General features: G+C 40.5%; 2 protein-coding genes across 2 annotated transcripts; both read right to left on the reverse strand.

The window, feature by feature from the left end:
• Nucleotides 1–3,645: 3,645 nt before the first annotated feature.
• LOC110132577 (olfactory receptor 6N1-like) lies at nucleotides 3,646–4,620 on the reverse strand. The gene has a single exon (XM_020886009.2). It carries the CDS (start codon nucleotides 4,618–4,620, stop codon nucleotides 3,646–3,648), a length of 975 nt encoding a protein of 324 aa, XP_020741668.2.
• A 13,469-nt stretch (nucleotides 4,621–18,089) lies between these two features.
• On the reverse strand, nucleotides 18,090–19,034 carry LOC110132570 (olfactory receptor 6N1-like). The gene has a single exon (XM_020886000.2). The coding sequence runs from the start codon at nucleotides 19,032–19,034 to the stop codon at nucleotides 18,090–18,092; it is 945 nt and encodes a 314-aa protein (XP_020741659.2).
• Nucleotides 19,035–19,358: the final 324 nt, after the last annotated feature.

Raw genomic sequence — 19,358 nt, forward strand, 5'->3', positions numbered from 1 at the left:
TACTTGATAAAGTTTATTGAAGTATGGCTTAGGACTTTTTAGATGGTGCATTTTGAATTGATGTTAATGAGTGAGACTGGCCTCTGATTCTTTTCTTCATATACTGGTTTTATTTATTTCAGTATTAGCATCCACCAAGATTTCTAAAATGTGTTAAGTTGTACTTCCAGTGTATCTGCTCTCTGAATAAGTTCTATAGAAAGGAAGAAATTACCTTTCTTTTCAATATTTGGAGGAACTTGCCTGTTAAGCAATCTTGGCCTAATGTTTTCTTTCTAGTAATATTTTTAACTTCTAGTTCAATATTACTAAGATTTTCTACTGCTTCTGAAGTTGTGTGTGCTCAGTCACTTTAGTCATGTCTGACTCTTTGTGACCTCATGGACTGTAGCCCTCCAGACTTCTCTGTCCATGGAATTCTCTAGGCAATAATACTGGAGTGGGTTGACATGCTCTTCTCCAGGGAATCTTCCAGACCCAGGGATCACCCACGTCTACTGTGTCTCCTGTGTCTCCTGCATTGCAGGCAAATTCTTTACCACTGAGCCCAAGGAAGCCCTTCTGAAGTTGATACTGGCGATTTCAATTTTTGGAAAAATGAATCTAGCTAATTAAAAATTTAATTGTTTACTGTGTGTTGTTAATGCGCTGTGCTCAATTGCTTCAGTTGTGCCTGACTCTGTGAGCTCCATGGACTGTAGCCTGCCAGGATCCTCTGTACATGGGATTCTCTAAGCAAGAATACTGAAGTGGGGGCTGTGCACTCTTTCAGTGGGATTTCCCAACCCAGGGATAGAACCCGCATCTCTTACCTCTTCTGCACTGGCAGGTGGCTTCTTCACCACTAATGCCACCATCTTATTGCCACTTTAAATTTTGTAGTTTAAACCTAGATTTGTATCAAATTTTTATTTTTAATATTTCTTATTTTTACTCCTTTCCACTTTTATTCTTTGTTAGTCTTGTCAAGGGTTTACTTTTGTTTTAGAACCAACTCTGATTTATATATCTCCTTTGCTATCTACTAATTTTTATTGTTAATTTCTGTTCCATATTTATATTTTTCTCCCTCCTTTCTTTGTTTTCTCTTTCTAATATTATTTCTCCAAGTGCCTAAACTTTGGACGCTTGCTTCACTAATCAATTTTGCACAATTTTTGTTTTATAATGTAAACATTTAAAGCTATGAATTTCTTCTAAGAAATAATTTAGCTTTATCCCATTAGTTTCAAAATTATAATTTTTATTATTGTTCAAGGCTAAATGTTTTCTACTTTCCCTTACAGTATACTCTTAGATTTATAAATTGTTTAGAAGTGTTTTTTAATATCAAGCATAAAGATACTTTAAATTTGTTATTTATTTGTTACCAATTTGATTACATCATGATTTAGAAACTAATCAATATAATATTCTCTTAACTGTGTTGAAACTTTTTTTCACTTATTTTTTAGTTTTATTGATGTACAGCTGACAAGTAGAAACTGTATATTTTAAGGTATACAGCTTGATGATTTGCTATAGGTATCCATTGTGAAATGATCACCATAATCAAACTAATTAAAATATCCATTACCTCACACACTAATGATTTTTCTTTCTTTCCTCCTTCCTTTCTTTCTTCCCTTCTGTTCTCTTTTTTAAATAGAACTCTTAAGAACTACCCTGCCCTCTTAGTAAATTTCAAGCATACACTACAATATCATTGATGGTCACCATGCTGTACATTCAATCTCCAGAACAAAAAGGACACATTTTCAGTGGACCTTATATTATAGCTTAGCATTTGTTTAATTTGACTTATGCTTAAAGTCCATCTGTATTCTATGTTCCTCACCATATCTGCCTGGTAAATATTTACTCAGGCGAGGGTTTTCAAACATTTTACTATGATAGTGGGTGCGTTAGCTTTTCTTACAGTCTCCCCACCTGATTACCAAAAATGCTGAAAGCCACAGCCCTCCTCCATGGCAAAGAGCATAACAGACAAACCAGGCAGGTTGTTTCCCAAGAAGAGGAACAGACGACTGGGCTACACATGCCTAGTTCCTCTATCAGTCTCACCAATCAGATTACATAAATTGCTCTCAGACTTGAATTTGCTTCTCATTGCCTTGAGGCTTGCTAAAATACAAATTGTTACATCCCAGACTCAAGGTTTCTAAAAGTACTTTGATGCACATTCTCATTAAAATAAAAACTCCAAATCTATGGTTAAGGTTTTACCTTAGAACATTCCAGATGATGTGTCGAGCTTCATTTCTCTCATAATTAATCAGTAATCTTGTGTTTGGGGAAGCTCAAAAAAGTTTACTGTCTTGTTCACTGAGTCAACGAACTAAAGAAATTGCCTATAATTTCTTATTTTTAGAACTTTATGACTGCAGGGAACAAAATACCTTTCCAAAACTGGCTCTGCTAGCTCACATAAAATCATGCATGAAAGGATTTTCTCTAGTTAGCTTACATTTAAGTGATAAGTGATACACAGTCTGATTCCTAGGTTCATACAGACTCTGAAAAATCCATAACTGAAAGGAATGATAGGGAAGGTGAAGACTCAGCCATCAGAATCAGACCCTCTTTTTTAAAAGATGCTATTCATTCTTCTTATTCAGTAAAGTTAACTTTTTTTGAATTGACTTACTAAATGATTGGAAGGACATTCATCCATTTTGCTATGAGAGATTTGATGAGAAAATGAACACCAAATATTCGAGTATAAATGGCATACTTGTGGAAGAGGTTGTGGAACTGGGCGAGGGCATGGGGTGGTTCTGGGAAGCTGGGAGCCCATTCCTACTTCTGGAAAGAAGAGAGAAGAGATAGCAAGAGGCCTCTAGCAGAAAGGCTGACCAGAGAAATCCTTGTTAAATCCCATGGCAGTCATGTTCTATAGGCATAGGAGAATTATTCTATGGGAAAAATAGTCTGCATGTCACTCCGCACACATCCTCTCCCAGTAAAATAAGTTAAACACCAAGTTAACCTTGCCATAGAAATAAAGTATTTTAACATCATTAAGTAAATGCAGGAAGCTCTTAAATTGTACACTCACTCATTTCAAAACATGCTGCCCAGAAGAATTATTTTTTAAATGAATTTTCTTCTTGTATTTTCAGTATATTTATGACCATGTTATCCAGAGACAGGGAATCTCCAAGGGGGATGCTACAGTTTTATGTCTGATTTGAAGAGAACTTTTAGAAAATTACCAAATGAGTGCCCAGGGTATTAGGATCCCAAAATCTGAGACTTGAGGAAACTCTCAGAACAAACTTGATCCATGGGATTGCAAAAAGTCAAATGCAACTGAGCACACAACCTCCTTTACTATTTTCTCAATGGTCTCCAAAAATTTCATCTTGAGTAAAGATGCACAATTAGTTTTCCAGATTCTTAAAAATGCATTTATCTCTCTAAGTTTTAAGTCTACCCTGGAATTTGCATCCTTATTATCTGATTACTTTTAATTTATGTGATTTTTTCACCCATATTAGATAGGTATAGGTTCAGAGGCCATATTTCTCCACCTTTACAAATTTCCCAGCTTGTCCTGATATAATACTCAATACATTTAAATTGATATATGCAGTATATTTGACAAATTAATTAGTTGATGGACTAACCAAATAAAGCCTACACTTACCAAGTGAAGGGCCTATGGCTTGATCCTCGGGGTCTCTTAATCATAGCCCTAATGCTTTGGGTGACTCTCCTGACAGCTTCTCTCACTTCCTTGTTACAAAAAGTGTAAATAATGGGGTTGAGAAAAGGGGTAAGAAAAGTATAAACCAAGGCAAGAAGTTTGTCAGTGCCTTCAGGGCGACTCTCAGGTGGCCCCACATAGACAATGAAAGCAGAGGCAAAGAAGAGCACCATGACACTTATGTGGGAGGAGCAGGTGGAAAAGGCCTTGGCTCGGCTGGCAGCTGAGGGCAGCTTCAGCACAGCTCTCAAGATACCCCCATACAGTCCTAAAATGAGCACAAGATTGCAGGCGTTGATAATACCAATCACTACAATGTGGACTTGAGCATGCCAATCTGTGTCCACACACGCCAACCTCATTAGTGGTGCCAGGTCACAGAAGTAATGAGCCACCTCTTTTAAACAGAAGGGCAGAGTGGCTGTGAGGCTTGCTGGTACAAGTGCAGCTGAGAAGCCAGCCACCCAAGTGGCCCCTGCCAGCCATAACTGTACCCGTCTGCTCATGAGAGCATGGTAGTGGAGGGGGCGACAGATGGCAAGGTAGCGGTCCAGTGCCATGACGCCCAACAGGTAGCACTCAGTCATGCCCAGTGAATGGAAGACGTAGAGCTGGACAAGGCACACAGTGGGTGAGATGGGTGAACGCCCGTGAAGCAAGGTGTGCAGCAGCGTGGGCACTGTGGTGCTGACATACCAGAGTTCCAAGAAGGAGAGGACGCTGATGAAGAAGTACATGGGTGTGCACAGTCTCGAGTCTGCCTGAACCAGGACAATGATGAACAAGTTCCCTGCCAGGGTGAGGAGATAGATACACAGTGTCCCCAGGAAAGCAAGAGGTCGCAGGGCCCCAGTGGTAGTGAAACCAGCAAGGAGAAAACTCTGGGTCCATGTGTGATTGACAAGGTCCATGGTTCCTAAGAGCAAAGAGTAACGACAGAAGATTAACTGCTTCAGGAATCTTCTTGAGAAATCTTTCCAGAACCAAAAATATAGAATGTATAACCCTGAAAATAACTTATGCATTATCAAACCTTACTTTTTAAAAGACAACTGAAGCCCAGAAGGCAGAAGCGATTTGCACAATATCTCAGTCTGTTGTTGACAGAACTGGAGCAGAGTCCAGGTTTCCTGAATCTCAGTCCAGGACTTTTTGTTTGCATAGACTGTGATACCAGAGTCAGGGGCCCCAGGATATTCTCCTGCATATCTGCTCAGGAAATAGAAGAGATAAGAAATTTTCATGCTCATCTTCTTTTAGTCCAAATGAAAGGTCTCACGATTCTCTAAGACATCCACCTGTACCATTTCCTCTGTATCCAAAACTCAGTTATTCTTAACTGTGGGAAAAGGTGACAAATACCTTCTAAAATGTGACCACTAACTTCCTTCAGGGAGCCTTTCTGAAATTCAGGGATGTTCTCTATATGGACCGAATGAGGAAGAAGTGGAAGAAGAAAGAAATGTGAATACTCTGGAGAGTTCCTCAAATATAAGAGCTATAAGGCCAGATGAGGAAACAATGAGCAAACACAGTGCATTTTCAGGAAGGATTCTCAAATAGAATTATGTACTGGGAAGTCTCTAAGAGGTGTATGTGTAAATTGATGAAGTCCAGACCCTATGATGTTGGTGTAGAGGGGCTGCAGTATAAGATAAAACACATTCTCCCGGAATCGGCTTTCTAAATGTGCTTTGCCACTAAATGAATATTGAGCCTGGCCATTTCTCCTCTCTATTTTTTCTTTTATAAACTATCAAAGATTATAATTGTACAATTTTGAGAAGTATAGAACAAAATACAATTATTGGAGGGCAATTGCTGTATGATACATCTCTCCTCTCTTTACCTCAACTTGCTCTTTTCTAGAATGAAGTAGTTTAAATTGGTGCCTGGAAGTCCCTTACAGTCATGGTAGTCTACTGAAAGAAGGTTTGGGGGATGAGGGTGGACATAGGAGCTCTACACTAAGGTCCCAAGAGTTTTCTTCCCACACATATAACAAGGTTCACCTAGGAAATGTCAAAGCCCTCTCTCAGTCCTCTTCTTGAGTACCTCTCATCTCTGCTCCACTGTCCCTGACCATTACCTGACTGCTTGGACGGCATTAAGTCTTATAGCTTCTTTCTCAGCGCCCTTTTTGCATCCAAACACTTCCTTATTTATGTCCTGTGTTCCTGAAGATGCTGGCTCCCCAGGGGCTCCTTGCTTTGCTCCCTGGGGTTGCTGGGTTTGACTAGCTCTTCGTAGGGGTGCCTCAGGGCCAGACTGCTGGGCACAGGACAGCAGTGCAGTGTAGCTCTATTTCTCAAATGACTTTTCTCAACTTTACAACCCTGACCATAGGGCTCTGGAAGCCAGTCTCAAGGACCTTGTGTTCTCTGGACCACTAGAACTTTCTGCCACTTCCATATAGCTTTCTCTAAGAAGAAACAATTCATCTTGTATAAACATGTGCAGAGATTAAGAGTCACACTTTGAGCATCTTAAAAGAAGTGTTTGTGTGTCTGTGTATGTGTTTAATTTCTTGCAAGATTTCTCATCCAGCTCTTTTTCTGATTACCAGTACCTTCATCACCATATAAACACAGTCAGTGTGGGAACCGCCATCACTTCTCTGCTGAACATCTCCACTTCCATTGATCCCACCACCATCTCTACCTTCATCATATCCTCTACTGTTTGTTCATTGGTTCAACCATTGTTTATTAAATATCTAAAATTCTGTTCTAACTGCATTGTTCAAAGTTGCCATGACTGGTATTATTACTGTTACTTTTATCACCACCATTATCATCTTGATGCTTATTCACTTTGCTATGATCCATTCTATCTATAGCCACATCCTCAATATTTTCACCAAAAACCCTGATATTAACATTGGAGCTGTAACCTCAGGTGAGCACTACCTGTGCATGTACTTGGGTGGATGTGGAATCCAAAAAAAATGATAGGATAAAAGCACTACCGAAAGTAATGCATTTGAATCATTCATACATCCAAATGTACTTCTTCTCAGAATAAAATTTAAGGACAATTCACTTCCTAATTTAAGACACAGAGGTAACCATAAAAGATGAACTAGTATATCAACACTAAAATGAAGGAAATCACTGAATTTTCTGAGATCCAGAAATTTCTGTGAGAGTTGGAGATTTTTGAGCCAAAGAAAAAGAAAATATTTGTTTCTGAGATTACTAATGTACCTGAAGGATTCACAGAGTCTCTTTGAGAAAAAATAAAAAAATAAAAAACCTCAAGTGTTTGGAAATCAGAGAGCTTCCTTCAATATTAACCAGCACGGAGTCTACATCCCACTTGACCTGAAATACCTGACCTTTCTCCAGGATGGATTGTTACCACTGCCCTTTCACCAAATTACTGCAACCTCCCCAGTCCTAAACATCAAAAGGTGCTTTGCTTCCATTCTTATTTCATTGAGCTACAGAAATTAGCTATCTATCTAGAATACTCAAACACATGATTATGCTATACTTAGAGTATCCACTTTATTACTTATTTTTAGTTCTTTATATATTCACACCACATTGATATTCCTATATTCTCTCTTTATATAGGCCTTTATAAGGTCCTCAAAACAGACTTCCTTATTCATTTGTAGTGTCCACATGTATATCTGAATGCCTTGGCATTTACTGACTGTATTAGAAGGCTATCAAAGTGAAAGAGGAGAGTGAAAAAGTTGGCTTAAAGCTCGACATTCAGAAAACTAATATCATGGCATCCAGTCCCATCACTTCATGGCAAATAGATGGGGAAACAGTGGAAACAGTGGCTGACTTTATTTTGGGGGGCTCCAAAATCACTGCAGATGGTGATTACAGCCATGAAATTAAAAGATGCTTACTCCTTGGAAGGAAAGTTGTGACCAACCTAGATAGCATATTAAAAAGCAGAGACATTACTTTGTCAGTCAACAAAAGTCTATCTAATCGAGACTATGGTTTTTCCAGTAGTCATATATGGATGTGAGAGTTGGACTATAAAGAAAGCTGAGCACAGAAGAATTGACGTTTTTTAACTGTGGTGTTTTCTTCTCAAGAAGACTCTTGAGAGTCCCTTGGACTGCAAGGAGATCCAACCAGTCCATCCTAAAGGAGATCAGTCCTGGGTGTTCATTGGAAGGACTGATGTTGAAGCTGAAGCTCCAATACTTTGGCCACCTGATGCGAAGAGCTGACTCATTTGAAAAGACAGTGATGCTGGGAAAGATTGAGGGCAGGAGAAGGGGATGACAGAGGATGAGATGGTTGGATGACATCACTGACTCGATGGACATGAGTTTGGATAAACTCCAAGAGTTGGTGATGGACAGGGAGGCCTGGCATGCTGCAGTTCATGGGGTCACAAAGAGTTGGACACAACTGAGTGATTGAACTGAACTGAATGTGATATAAATACTGGCACATAGGAATCATAGAGACTATCTAGGGTCAGTAGTACAGAAATGAGAGATATATGCTAAAGCATTAGTTTTCAAATATAGGCCTTGCCTAACCAAGGAAGTTGTTTCTTCTCTTTTGCATCATCACTTCTCAGTAGAGAGTGCTTACCTAATGGAGATCCCAGGTGGCACTAGTGTTAAAGAACCCTACCAGCCACTGCAGGAGACACAGGAGACATGGGTTTAATCCCTGGATCAGAAATACCCCCTGGAGGAGGGCATGGCAACCCACCCTAGTTTTCTTCATGCCTGAAAATTCCCACAGACAGAGGAGCCTATGATCCACAGGGTTGCAAAGAGTTGGACACAACTGGAGCAACTTAGTATGCATGCACACACATAACAATTATTCTGTATCAGAAATGGAACAAGAGGGACTTTCCTGGTGGTCCAGTAGCTAAGACTCTGCACTTTCAATGCAGAGGGTGTGGGTTTCATCCCTGGTCAGAAAACTAAGATCCACACATGCTGTGTGGACAAAATAAATAAATAAATAAAATAAGAAATGGAACAAGAGAAAAAAGTGATACTTCACACCTCTATCAGCTAATTGATAATATGGGGGGGGGGGGGAGGAAAGATGACATTTAAAATTATATAAACTTAAAACTTAAGTAAAAGAAAAAAATGAAAAAACTAAGCTTTAGTGTGTTAGAAAATTCACAGTATCATTGATAATATTTGAAAAAGTGTATACTTATTAGAAGTTAAAAATGAATAGATAATTTTAAAGCAATGTTATTATAGGTGATTTTAAAATTCATCTAAACATTTTATATGCTATATTTCTAGGTAATACATTTTAAAAAGCATGATTTAGAGGTTAGAAACATATCAAGTATAGCCAAAATAATGGGAGAAACATGGGAAATCACAGTCACTCATTTGTTTATTTCTTTAATACATCTTTCAAACACTTTTTATGAGCTGGCCTTATGCTAGGAACTGGGAAAATGAGATGCATGAAACATAGTCCTTTCTCTTAAAATGCTTACTGCAGAGTTTCCCTGGTAGCTCAGATGATAAAGAAGCCACCTGCAATGCAGGACACCCAGGATCAAGTAAGTCCTGAGTTGGGAAGATATTCTGGAGAAGGAAATGGAGAATCCATGGACAGAGGAGCCTGGCTGGCTACATTTCATGGAGTTGCAAAGAGTCAGACACAACTGAGCAACTAACACTTTCACTTTTTCTTTTCACTTGGGAGAGCATGAGTGCTAAGTCACTTCAGTTGTGTCCGACTCTTTGTGAGACCACCAGGCTCCTCTGTCCACGGGATTCTCCAGGCAGGAATACTGAAATGAGTTGCCATGCCCTCCTCCATGGGATCTTCCTGACTCAACGATCGGACCCACATCTCTTAAGTCTCCTTCAATGGCAGGCAAGTTCTTCACCACAAGCACCACCAGAGAGAGGCCCTCAAATTGGTCATTTACTAATATATAAAAAAACAGGTTTTTCAAACACAAGAAAAAAAATTCAACCTCATACACAATGAGATAAATTTGAAACTAAAAACTAAAAAAAAAAAATATATATTGTTTCTCAATTATTATATTTACAAATGCCCAAAAGTTTGAATATGTACTTTATAAAAGGTGCTATGTGAAAACATGTTTTCATCCACTGCTGATTGGGAAAACTAAGTGGCATAATCCCTTTAGAGCAAAATTTAGGAATATTTACTCAAATAATATGTGCATTTGCACTCTGATCCCAGAATCCTATTCCTAGGAATTTGTATGCACATATACGAAATAATTCATACACAAGATTTTTCATTCCAGTTGTGTATTTAATAGCCAAAGACTGGAGCAAACCAAGAGTCCTTCAATACAGAATTAGTCAAATGAAAATCACAATGGAATACTATGGAACTTTTTTTTTTTTTAAAGCACGCTTTACAAGGCGATAGAAAAAAAGATAAAAGCAAAGGTAGAACGAATATAGTATGGGGTCTCATGCTTAAGAAACGTAGATTATAAAATAGTCTTATCTTCTGAGGTTTGCGAACAGAAGCATTGCAATCAATCAGGAAACAGTATTAACAATGATCTTCTATCCAGGTTGGTTGAAGACCAGGAAAGAGCAGATAATTTGGGAAACTGGAGTAGCAAGATTTCTCTATGTAAATACTTTTGGATGGCTTTGATTTTGAATCCTTTAGGTGCATTGCTTGTTGAAGCAAAGAAACTGCATTTAAAAACAAGAAATTACATTTAAGAAAAAAGAAATATCAGTTCAGTGGTGTAGAGTGGGCTTTTGTCCTTGTTTGCCCCAGACAACACTGGTTTATTAAGCCCATGTCTCGTTATTGATGCATTCCTAATGCATTTGCACTTGGATGATGAACTGTATAACACTCTGCAGGGTAGAATGTTAGCCTTAATGAAAGACAGAGTGAATGGTCTGTTTATAATATATTTCCATCCTGGCTTGTTCTCATTGTCTCTCCTGCTAGTCATTATCCACATGTTACCAGGGGAGAAGTGGTCAAAGTTGAGCCTTAACTGGGCATGCATGTGTGCATGCTCAGTCGCATCAGATACTGTTTGTGACTCCAAGGACTGTGGCCCATCCCTCTGTCCATGGGATTTTCCTGGCAAGAACACTGGAGTGGATTGCTATTTCCTGCTCCAGAGGATCTCCTCAAAACGGGGATAGAACCTGAGTCTCCTAGGTCTCCTATGTCTTCTATTTAGCAGACAGATTCTTTACCACTGAGCCACCTGGAAATCCCTTAACTTGAGCACTTACCCCAATATGTCACACAATAAGGTGTTGCTTCTCTAACATATTTTTCACATCTTCAGTTCAGTTCAGTTCAGTCCTCAGTCGTGTCTGACTCTTTGCGACCCCACAAACAGCAGCATGCCAGGCCTCCCTGTCCATCACCAACTCCTGGAGTTTACCCAAACTCATGTCCATTGAGTCGGTGATGCTATCCAACCATCTCGTCCTCTGTCATCCCCATCTCCTCCTGCCCTCAATCTTTCCCAGCATCACTGACTTTTCAAATGAGTCAGCTCTTCACATCAGGTGGCCAAACTATTGGACTTTTAGCTTCAACATCAGTCCTTCCAATGAACACCCAGGACTGATCTCCTTTAGGATGGACTGGTTGGATCTCCTTGCAGTCTAAGGGACTCTCAAGCGTCTTCTCCAACACCACAGTTCAGAAGCATCAATTCTTTTGTGCTCAGTTTTCTTTATACACCAACTCTCACATCCATACATGACTACTGGAAAAACCTTAGCCTTGACTAGATGGACCTTTGTTGACAAAGTAATGTCTCTGCTTTTTAATATGCTGTCTAGGCTTGTCATAACTTTTCTTCAAGAAGTAAATGTCTTTTAATTTCATGGCTGTAATCATCATCTGCAGTGATTTTGGAGCCCAGAAAAATGAAGTCACCTACTGTTTCCCTATCTACTTGCCATGAAGTGATGAGACCAGATGCCATGATCTTCGCTTTCTGAATGTTGAGCTTTAAGCCAACTTTTTCACTCTCCTCTTTTATTTTCATCAAGAGGCTCTTTAGTTCTTCTTCACTTTCTACCATAAGGGTTGTGTCATCTGCATATCTGAGGTTATTGATATTTCTCCCAGCAGTCTTGATTCCAGCTTGTGCTTCCTCCAGCCCAGTGTTTCTCATGATGTACTCTGCATATAAGTTTAAGTAGGGTGACAATATACAGCCTTGATGTACTCCTTTGCCTATTTGGAAGCAGTCTGTTGTTCCATGTCCGGTTCTAACTGTTGCTTCCTGACCTGCATACAGGTTCCTCAGGAAGCAGGTCAGGTGGTCTGGTATTCCCATCTCTTTCAGAATTTTCCACAGTTTATTGTGAGTCACTCAGTCAAAGGCTTTGGCATAGTCAATAAAGCAAAAATAGATGTTTTTCTGGAACTTTCTTGCTTTTTTGATGATCCAGTGGATGTTGGCAATTTGATCTCTGGTTCCTCTGCCTTTTCAAAAGCCAGCTTGAAAATCTGGAAGTTCTTTTGGATAGCAGCCATCCTGACTGGCGTGTAATGCATCCTGACTGGTTGGATGCATAAGACAAGTGCTCGGGGCTGGTGCAACTGGGAAGACCCAGAGGGATCGGGTGGAGAGGGAGGGAGGGGGGGATCAGGATGGGGAATACAAGTAAATCTATGGCTGAATCATGTCAATGTATGGCAAAAACCACTACAATATTGTAAAGTAATTAGCCTCCAGCTAATAAAAATAAATGAAAAAAAAATCTGGAAGTTCATGGTTCACATATTGCTGAAGCCTGGCTTGGAGAATTTTGAGCATTACTTTACTAGCATGTGAGATGAGTGCAATTGTGCGGTAGTTTGAGCATTCTTTGGAATTGCCTTTCTTTGGGATTGGAATGAAGACTGACATTTCCCAGTCCTGTAGCCACTGCTGAGGTTTCCAAATTTACTGACATATTGAGTGCAGCACTTTCACAGCATCATCTTTTAGAATTTGAAATAACTCAACTGGAATGCCATCACCTCCACTAGCTTTGTTCGTAGTGATGCTTCTGAAGACCCAGACTTGACTTCACATTCCAGGATGTCTGGCTCTATGTGAGTGATCACACCATTGTGATTATCTGGGTCGTGAAGACCTTTCTTGTGTAGTTCTGTGTATCTTTGCCACCTCTTCTTAATAGCTTCTGCTTCTCTTAGCTCCATACCATTTCTGTCCTTTATTGATCCCATCTTTGCCTGAAATGTTCTTTAATTTTCTTCAAGAGCTCTCTAGTCTTTCCAATTCTATTGTTTTCCTCTATTGCTTTGCACTGATCGCTGAAGAAGGCTTTCTTATCTTTCCTTGCTATTCTTTTGAACTCTGCATTCAAGTGGGTATATCTTTCCTTTTCCCCTTTACTTTTTGTGTCTTTTCACAGCTATTTGAAAGGCCTCCTCAGACAGTCATTTTGCTTTTTTGCATTTCTTTTTCTTGGGATGGTCTTGATCTCTATACTATTTCTTGAACCCCCGTCCATAGTTCATCAAACACTCTGTCTATCAGATCTAATCCCTTAAATCTATTTTTCACTTTCACTGTATAATCGTTAGGGATTTGATTTAGGTCATACCTGAATGGTCTAGTCATTTTCCCCACTTTCTTCACTTTAAGTCTGAATTTGACAATATTCATGATCTGAGCCACTCTCAGCTACTGGTCTTGTTTTTGCTGACTGTATAGAGCTTCTCCATCTTTGGCTGCAAAGAATATAATCAATCTGATTTCAGTGTTGACCATCTGGAGATTTCCATGTATAGAGTCTTCTCTTGTGTTGCTGGAAGAGGGTGTTTGCTATGACCAGTGAGTTCTCTTGACCAAACTCTGTTAGCCTTTGCCCTGCTTCATTCTGTACTCCAAGGGCAAATTTGCCTGTTACTCCAGGTGTTTCTTGACTTCCTACTTTTGCATTCCAGTCCCCTATATTGAAAAGCACATCTTTTTTGGATCTTAGCATATATAAAAAGTGATAACACTTGCAGAGAACACTTTGCTGTTGTTCAGTCTCTAAGTCGTGTCCAACTCTTTGCGACCCCATGATCTGCAGCACACCAGGCCTCTCTGCCCTTCACTATTTCCTTGAGTTTGTTCAAACTCATGTCTATTAAGTCAATGATACCATCCAACCATCTCATCCTCTGTCGTCCCCTTCTATTTTTGCCCTCAATCTTTTGCAGTATCAGAGTCTTTTCCAAAAAGTCAACTCTTCACATCAGGTAGCCAAAGTATTGGAGCTTCAGCTTCAGCATCAGTCTTTCCAATGAATATTTAGGGTTAATCTCCTTTAGGATTGATTGATTCTGTTAGGGGAAGCACACTGACTGAAACCACCCACCCTGGCCAGGAACCATAGTAACCATTTGCATGAGTTGTTTTATGACAGGAGGTCCCGGTAAGGAATACAGAACTAATCAGCCACCACCAACTGGAAGAGTTCAGGACAGGTCAAAAGGAGACACCACATGCCCGACCACCTCCCAGAATCCTTCTTTCTGGCATCCATCTTGGCTGAACAAGGCTGCACCACCAGGAAGGACTCTGAGTCAGAATGATTGGCTAAGGACAACCCAGAAACTAATCCCATCACCATAAAACCCGAGACTGCAAGCCATGTGGCAGAGCAGTTCTCCTGGGTTCCCTTACCCTCCTGCTCTCTACCAGGGTGCCCTTCCCAATAAAATCTCTTACTTTGTCAGCACATGTGTCTCCTCAGACAGTTCATTTCAAGTGTTAGACAAGAGCCTAGTTTTGGGCCCTGGAAGGGGTCCCCCTTTCTGCAACAGTTTGATCTCCTTGCTGCCCAAGGAACACCTAGGTGAACAGAAAGGCTGTTTTCCATACAGGCAACTAGTCCAGGGATTCTAGTTCCTTCAGGCCCTATGTAAACATTTGAAAGTCATGTGTGAGGGGTAGGGAATCAGTTACTCAACACCCCATTATTTATACCAGTTGGGAAACTCTGCACTAAGGATTATCTAAATTTTATATTCTAAAGAGAAAGATCTGAGGAGGTTACAAGAGCAAAAGATTATAAACTGAAGGCTAAGGGAGTTTGAAGCTATGAAAAATCTAAGAAAGAGACTATCTTCTGCTAGACTTGTAGAGTTATTCAGTCATTTCTCACTCTTTGCGTGCCCATGGACTGTAATCTGCCAGGGTCCTCTGTTTATGAAATTCTCCAGGCAAGACTACTGCAGTGGGTGACCATTCCCTTCTGCATGGTTTCTTCTTGACCCAGTGATCAACCTGGCTGTCCTGCATTCCAGGCAGATTCTTCACCATCTGAGTCACCAGAGAGTCCCAGAGTTGTAAAAGGAGAATTTAAATTTCTATCACACTCATTTGACACTTGAGAGTTCACTCATTAAAAGAATAAATACCAAGCACTGTGAAAGAAATCAATGATGCTGCATTGAGTTTTTAATTAATAACTGATGTCTCTGAAACAGAGTTATAAACCCCTAGGCTCACCACACTATATAGATCCACTGTTAATTAACATGACCCAAGTCACTGCTAGGGCAAGCAGTTTCCAGCCATTTTTGGTGCTGCCTCCACAGGGAGTGCCCACAACCATTCCTGTGTAAAGATCTTCTAGATGAAACAAGGGTATGAGAGGAGAGAAAAGATCATAATTCAAAAGAAGTAGACTTAGTAGCTCAGCAGAATGGAGTGTTGCATTTTGCATTTGGGGACAAGCATAGACTTCATGAAAACCAGAACTCCTGAGGCTATAGAAAGTTGACTCTGAACACTTCAAAAGAAAATGTTTCAGTTTGGGAATTATCAATTCTAATGATTCTACACATAATGAAAATGTGAGATATGTGTGAAACTAAGCATCCTCAAGGAATGAAATTCCCACTGCAGAAATGTAAGTGGAAAATCTTTGAAATAATAATAATTAACATTTATATGGTATTTAAGATTCTACTATGTCCTCACTTTACAGATCAGGAAATCGAGACACAGGAAAAGTTTCATGCATTGCTTGAGGTCACAAAGAAATTAAGTGGTAGAATTAATGTTCCCACCCAGGAAGGTAGGCATCAAAGTTCACGTTCTAACTACTGCATTGCTTTGCCTCTGGGGTAATAAAACTAACATGTATTGAACACTTAGCATGTGTTATTTTATTTAAACTTTAGGACTCTTTGTTACAGAATTTTTTAAGGAAGAAAAAATTAAGATCAGAGAGAATTTACTTTCTTTTCTGTACAGGATTGAAGCAAGATAGATGGGCCTCAGGCCGGACAGCTGAAGTTTGTTCCCTATGGATAGACACTCAAAATAGCAGTGGATAGGAGAAGATAAGTCCTGCTATGATAAGAGATAAAAGGCCACATATTCCTCATTCTTGAAGTCAAGGAGGCCTTCCTTACTGTACACAAGCAGAAAATCTCCTTTCAGGTCAAAAAGGGAGAGGGGAACAACTCCATAGTAGGTGATGTCAATCTGCCCATAGACATCTTTGATAGAATCTGTCTTAGCTGGGAGATGCATGTGCACATGGGAGGACCCTGACATAAGCCAAATACAAACTCAGAACCAGGCAAAGCAAGATGACTGGCCAGAGGAAGCTTGAAAGACATACCCCATGTGAAGTGACTTAAACTACTGAAAGGGTGAGATTCTCTGACCCCGCCCATGTGTCTATCCACACATGTTTTTCCTTCCTAATAAACACTTTGTTTCACAACTTTTCATCTCTATGTGGGAATTCACTTCTACACAGTTGATGGGCCAGGGCTTTGTCACTGGCCAGTGCTTTGTCACTGGCTTTGTCTCACTTGTCCCTGATGGCCTGGTGGCTAGGATTCAGTGCTGTCACTGCCATAGGCCTCAATCTCTGGCAGGAGACTGAAATCCTGCTTCAACCATTGCAGCTGGAAGCCACGTGAGATCAGAATGACATAGTCAAAAACAGTAAAACTTGGCTTTGGACCATTACTTTCCTCTCTCTGTTCTGGATTTTCAGAACTTACCATCTGAGTCTGGTCCAGATCCTGCTTTCTTTAAGATATGTTGCAATCACAGAATCAAAGCTTGCTAAGCAGGAAGGGATGTAAGCAGTCATTAGCTTCTTACTGACACCTGGCAAAGAGTGCAACTGAGGAAGTCTTGTTAAGTTCACCAGCCCACTAAAGCGGATCTGGAGTTAAATCCATGTCTCTTGACAGCAAGTGTGGTAATTTTACTAGTGTCATCACGTAGATAATGAGGTGATTCTTTCTTCTTTAAAAGATCTTATGAAGATTAAGTTAAAAATACATTTGAAAGTAGCTGTCACTGTTCTGGCATAGGACAGACATACCAAAAATAATTGACTTGATTTTTTAGCAGTTACATAAGAATGAAAACTAGACAGAGTATTTAAATCCCACACAGTGACCCAGTCTCTACCAAGATCCTGGTCCTGTCTTTCTCAAAACCCTGACATCTTTTGGCAGGGGCTAGATCTACAGTTCACATATTGCCAAAATACAGAAATTAAACCTAAGCAATAATTTTCAAACTTTGCTGGGCAGAAAGAGTGGTAAGGGAGCTGGGGGAAAAGAGAAGGTAGAGAATGACATCATAGCTACAGGTACCCATGTCTATTTTTTATTTCAGGATGCTTTCTACATTGTACTTGTGTGCTTACAAGACTTTTTGTTTGTCTCTTCGTTGCTTGGCTTTTATTTTATTTATGTATGGAATATGGCTCCAGATCACTCTAAGGCATATTCCACAGTATCAGAAGAGAATTCAGATAACACTCTCATCTCCAACACTTTTGTCTCTCCCCATTTGACAGTAAATTATTATCCAGAGTTATTAACTTCCTACCCAATAAAGTCATGGTCTTCTCCAGTGAGCTACATGTGATCACATGATTTCCCCAGATAACTGGGTTCTTGATAAGTTTTCTGCCTACGGCTCATGGCTTCACATTTAAAACTTACACAGGTTATACTTTTTGGCCAGCCTTGTTTTCCACCTTTTCTGGGAATTTTATTCTGGGAATATTCTGGGAATCTTATCTCGACAAAAGTGCCAACTCTCAACTTTAGTTTGCTTTCTTTCTCTCAGTATCTTACTCTCTCCCTGAGCCCTAAATTCAAAAACATTTGCATGTCCTCTGGTTTATTTCTCTTCCTTTGTGGCCTATCTCTCCCATTTGTCTGGAATGGAACCAAAGACATACATCCTTTCTCTATATATGTTCCAATTCTGATTAATCCAGGCTTATGTCTTCTTCAGTGAATGTCTGCAATGGACATGAAAAATGATAAGACTGATTTTATTTCCCTGGCATTTACTTTAACTCTGGAAAGATGATTGACTAACCAACCAGGTGATTCATTCCTACAGTTACCAAGAAACCTCAAAATGATAAAAGAGATTGTCAAGCTTCCTTCAACATGGTCCGTATCCTGACCCTGACCCTTTTCATAGCCTCCTTCACCTCCTTGTTTCGAAGCGTATAGATGATAGGATTGAGAAAGGGAGTAAGAAGGGCATACACTAAGGCAATATGCTTGTCTGTGCCCTCAGGGCGACCCCCAGGTGAGCCCACATAAACTGTGAAGGCAGAAGCATAAAAAAGCACCACAACAGTTATGTGGGAGAAGCAGGTGGAAAAGGCCTTGGCTTGGCTGGCAGCTGAGGGCAGCTTCAGCACAGCTCTCAGGATACCCCCATACAGTCCTAAAATGAGCACAAGATTGCACCCTGTGGCCACACCAATCACTGCCCCATGGACCCCATGATGCCACCTTGTGTCCACACATGCCAACCTCATTAGTGGTGCCAGGTCACAGAAGTAATGAGCCACCTCTTTTAAACAGAAGGGCAGAGTGGCTGTGAGGCTTGCTGGTACAAGTGCAGCTGAGAAGCCAGCCACCCAAGTGGCCCCTGCCAGCCATAACTGTACCCGTCTGCTCATGAGAGCATGGTAGTGGAGGGGGCGACAGATGGCAAGGTAGCGGTCCAGTGCCATGACGCCCAACAGGTAGCACTCAGTCATGCCCAGTGAATGGAAGACGTAGAGCTGGACAAGGCACACAGTGGGTGAGATGGGTGAACGCCCGTGAAGCAAGGTGTGCAGCAGCGTGGGCACTGTGGTGCTGACATACCAGAGTTCCAGGAAGGAGAGGACGCTGATGAAGAAGTACATGGGTGTGCACAGTCTCGAGTCTGCCTGAACCAGGACAATGATGAACAAGTTCCCTGCCAGGGTGAGGAGATAGATACACAGTGTCCCCAAGAAAGCAAGAGGTCGCAGGGCCCCAGTGGTAGTGAAACCAGCAAGGAGAAAAACCTGGGTCCATGTGTGATTGACAAGGTCCATGGTTCCTAAGAGCAATGAGTAAGGACAGAAGATTAATAAGCATCAAGATTGTTCCTCTGTTCAGAAAATATCCCTAGTGTCAAGAATACTGAATTTGAGCACCTTAAAGGAACTTGATATTATCTAAACAATACTCCTCACTTTGCAAGAGAAGAATTGCAGTCCTAAAGGCACACATAGTGGGATTCAACAGAAGCTGTTGTTTCCCAGAACTGGAACTAGAAATCAAGGCTCCTTATGCCAGTTCTACTCTTTTCTCTGCCATAATAGTGTGCTCTTATGACCCCAGAAACTGAATTTCTTTCCTGCTCCCTCATCAGAAAG

The sequence above is a fragment of the Odocoileus virginianus genome, chromosome 5 (genome assembly GCF_023699985.2).
Source record: "Odocoileus virginianus isolate 20LAN1187 ecotype Illinois chromosome 5, Ovbor_1.2, whole genome shotgun sequence".
NCBI classification, from domain to species: Eukaryota; Metazoa; Chordata; class Mammalia; order Artiodactyla; family Cervidae; genus Odocoileus; species Odocoileus virginianus.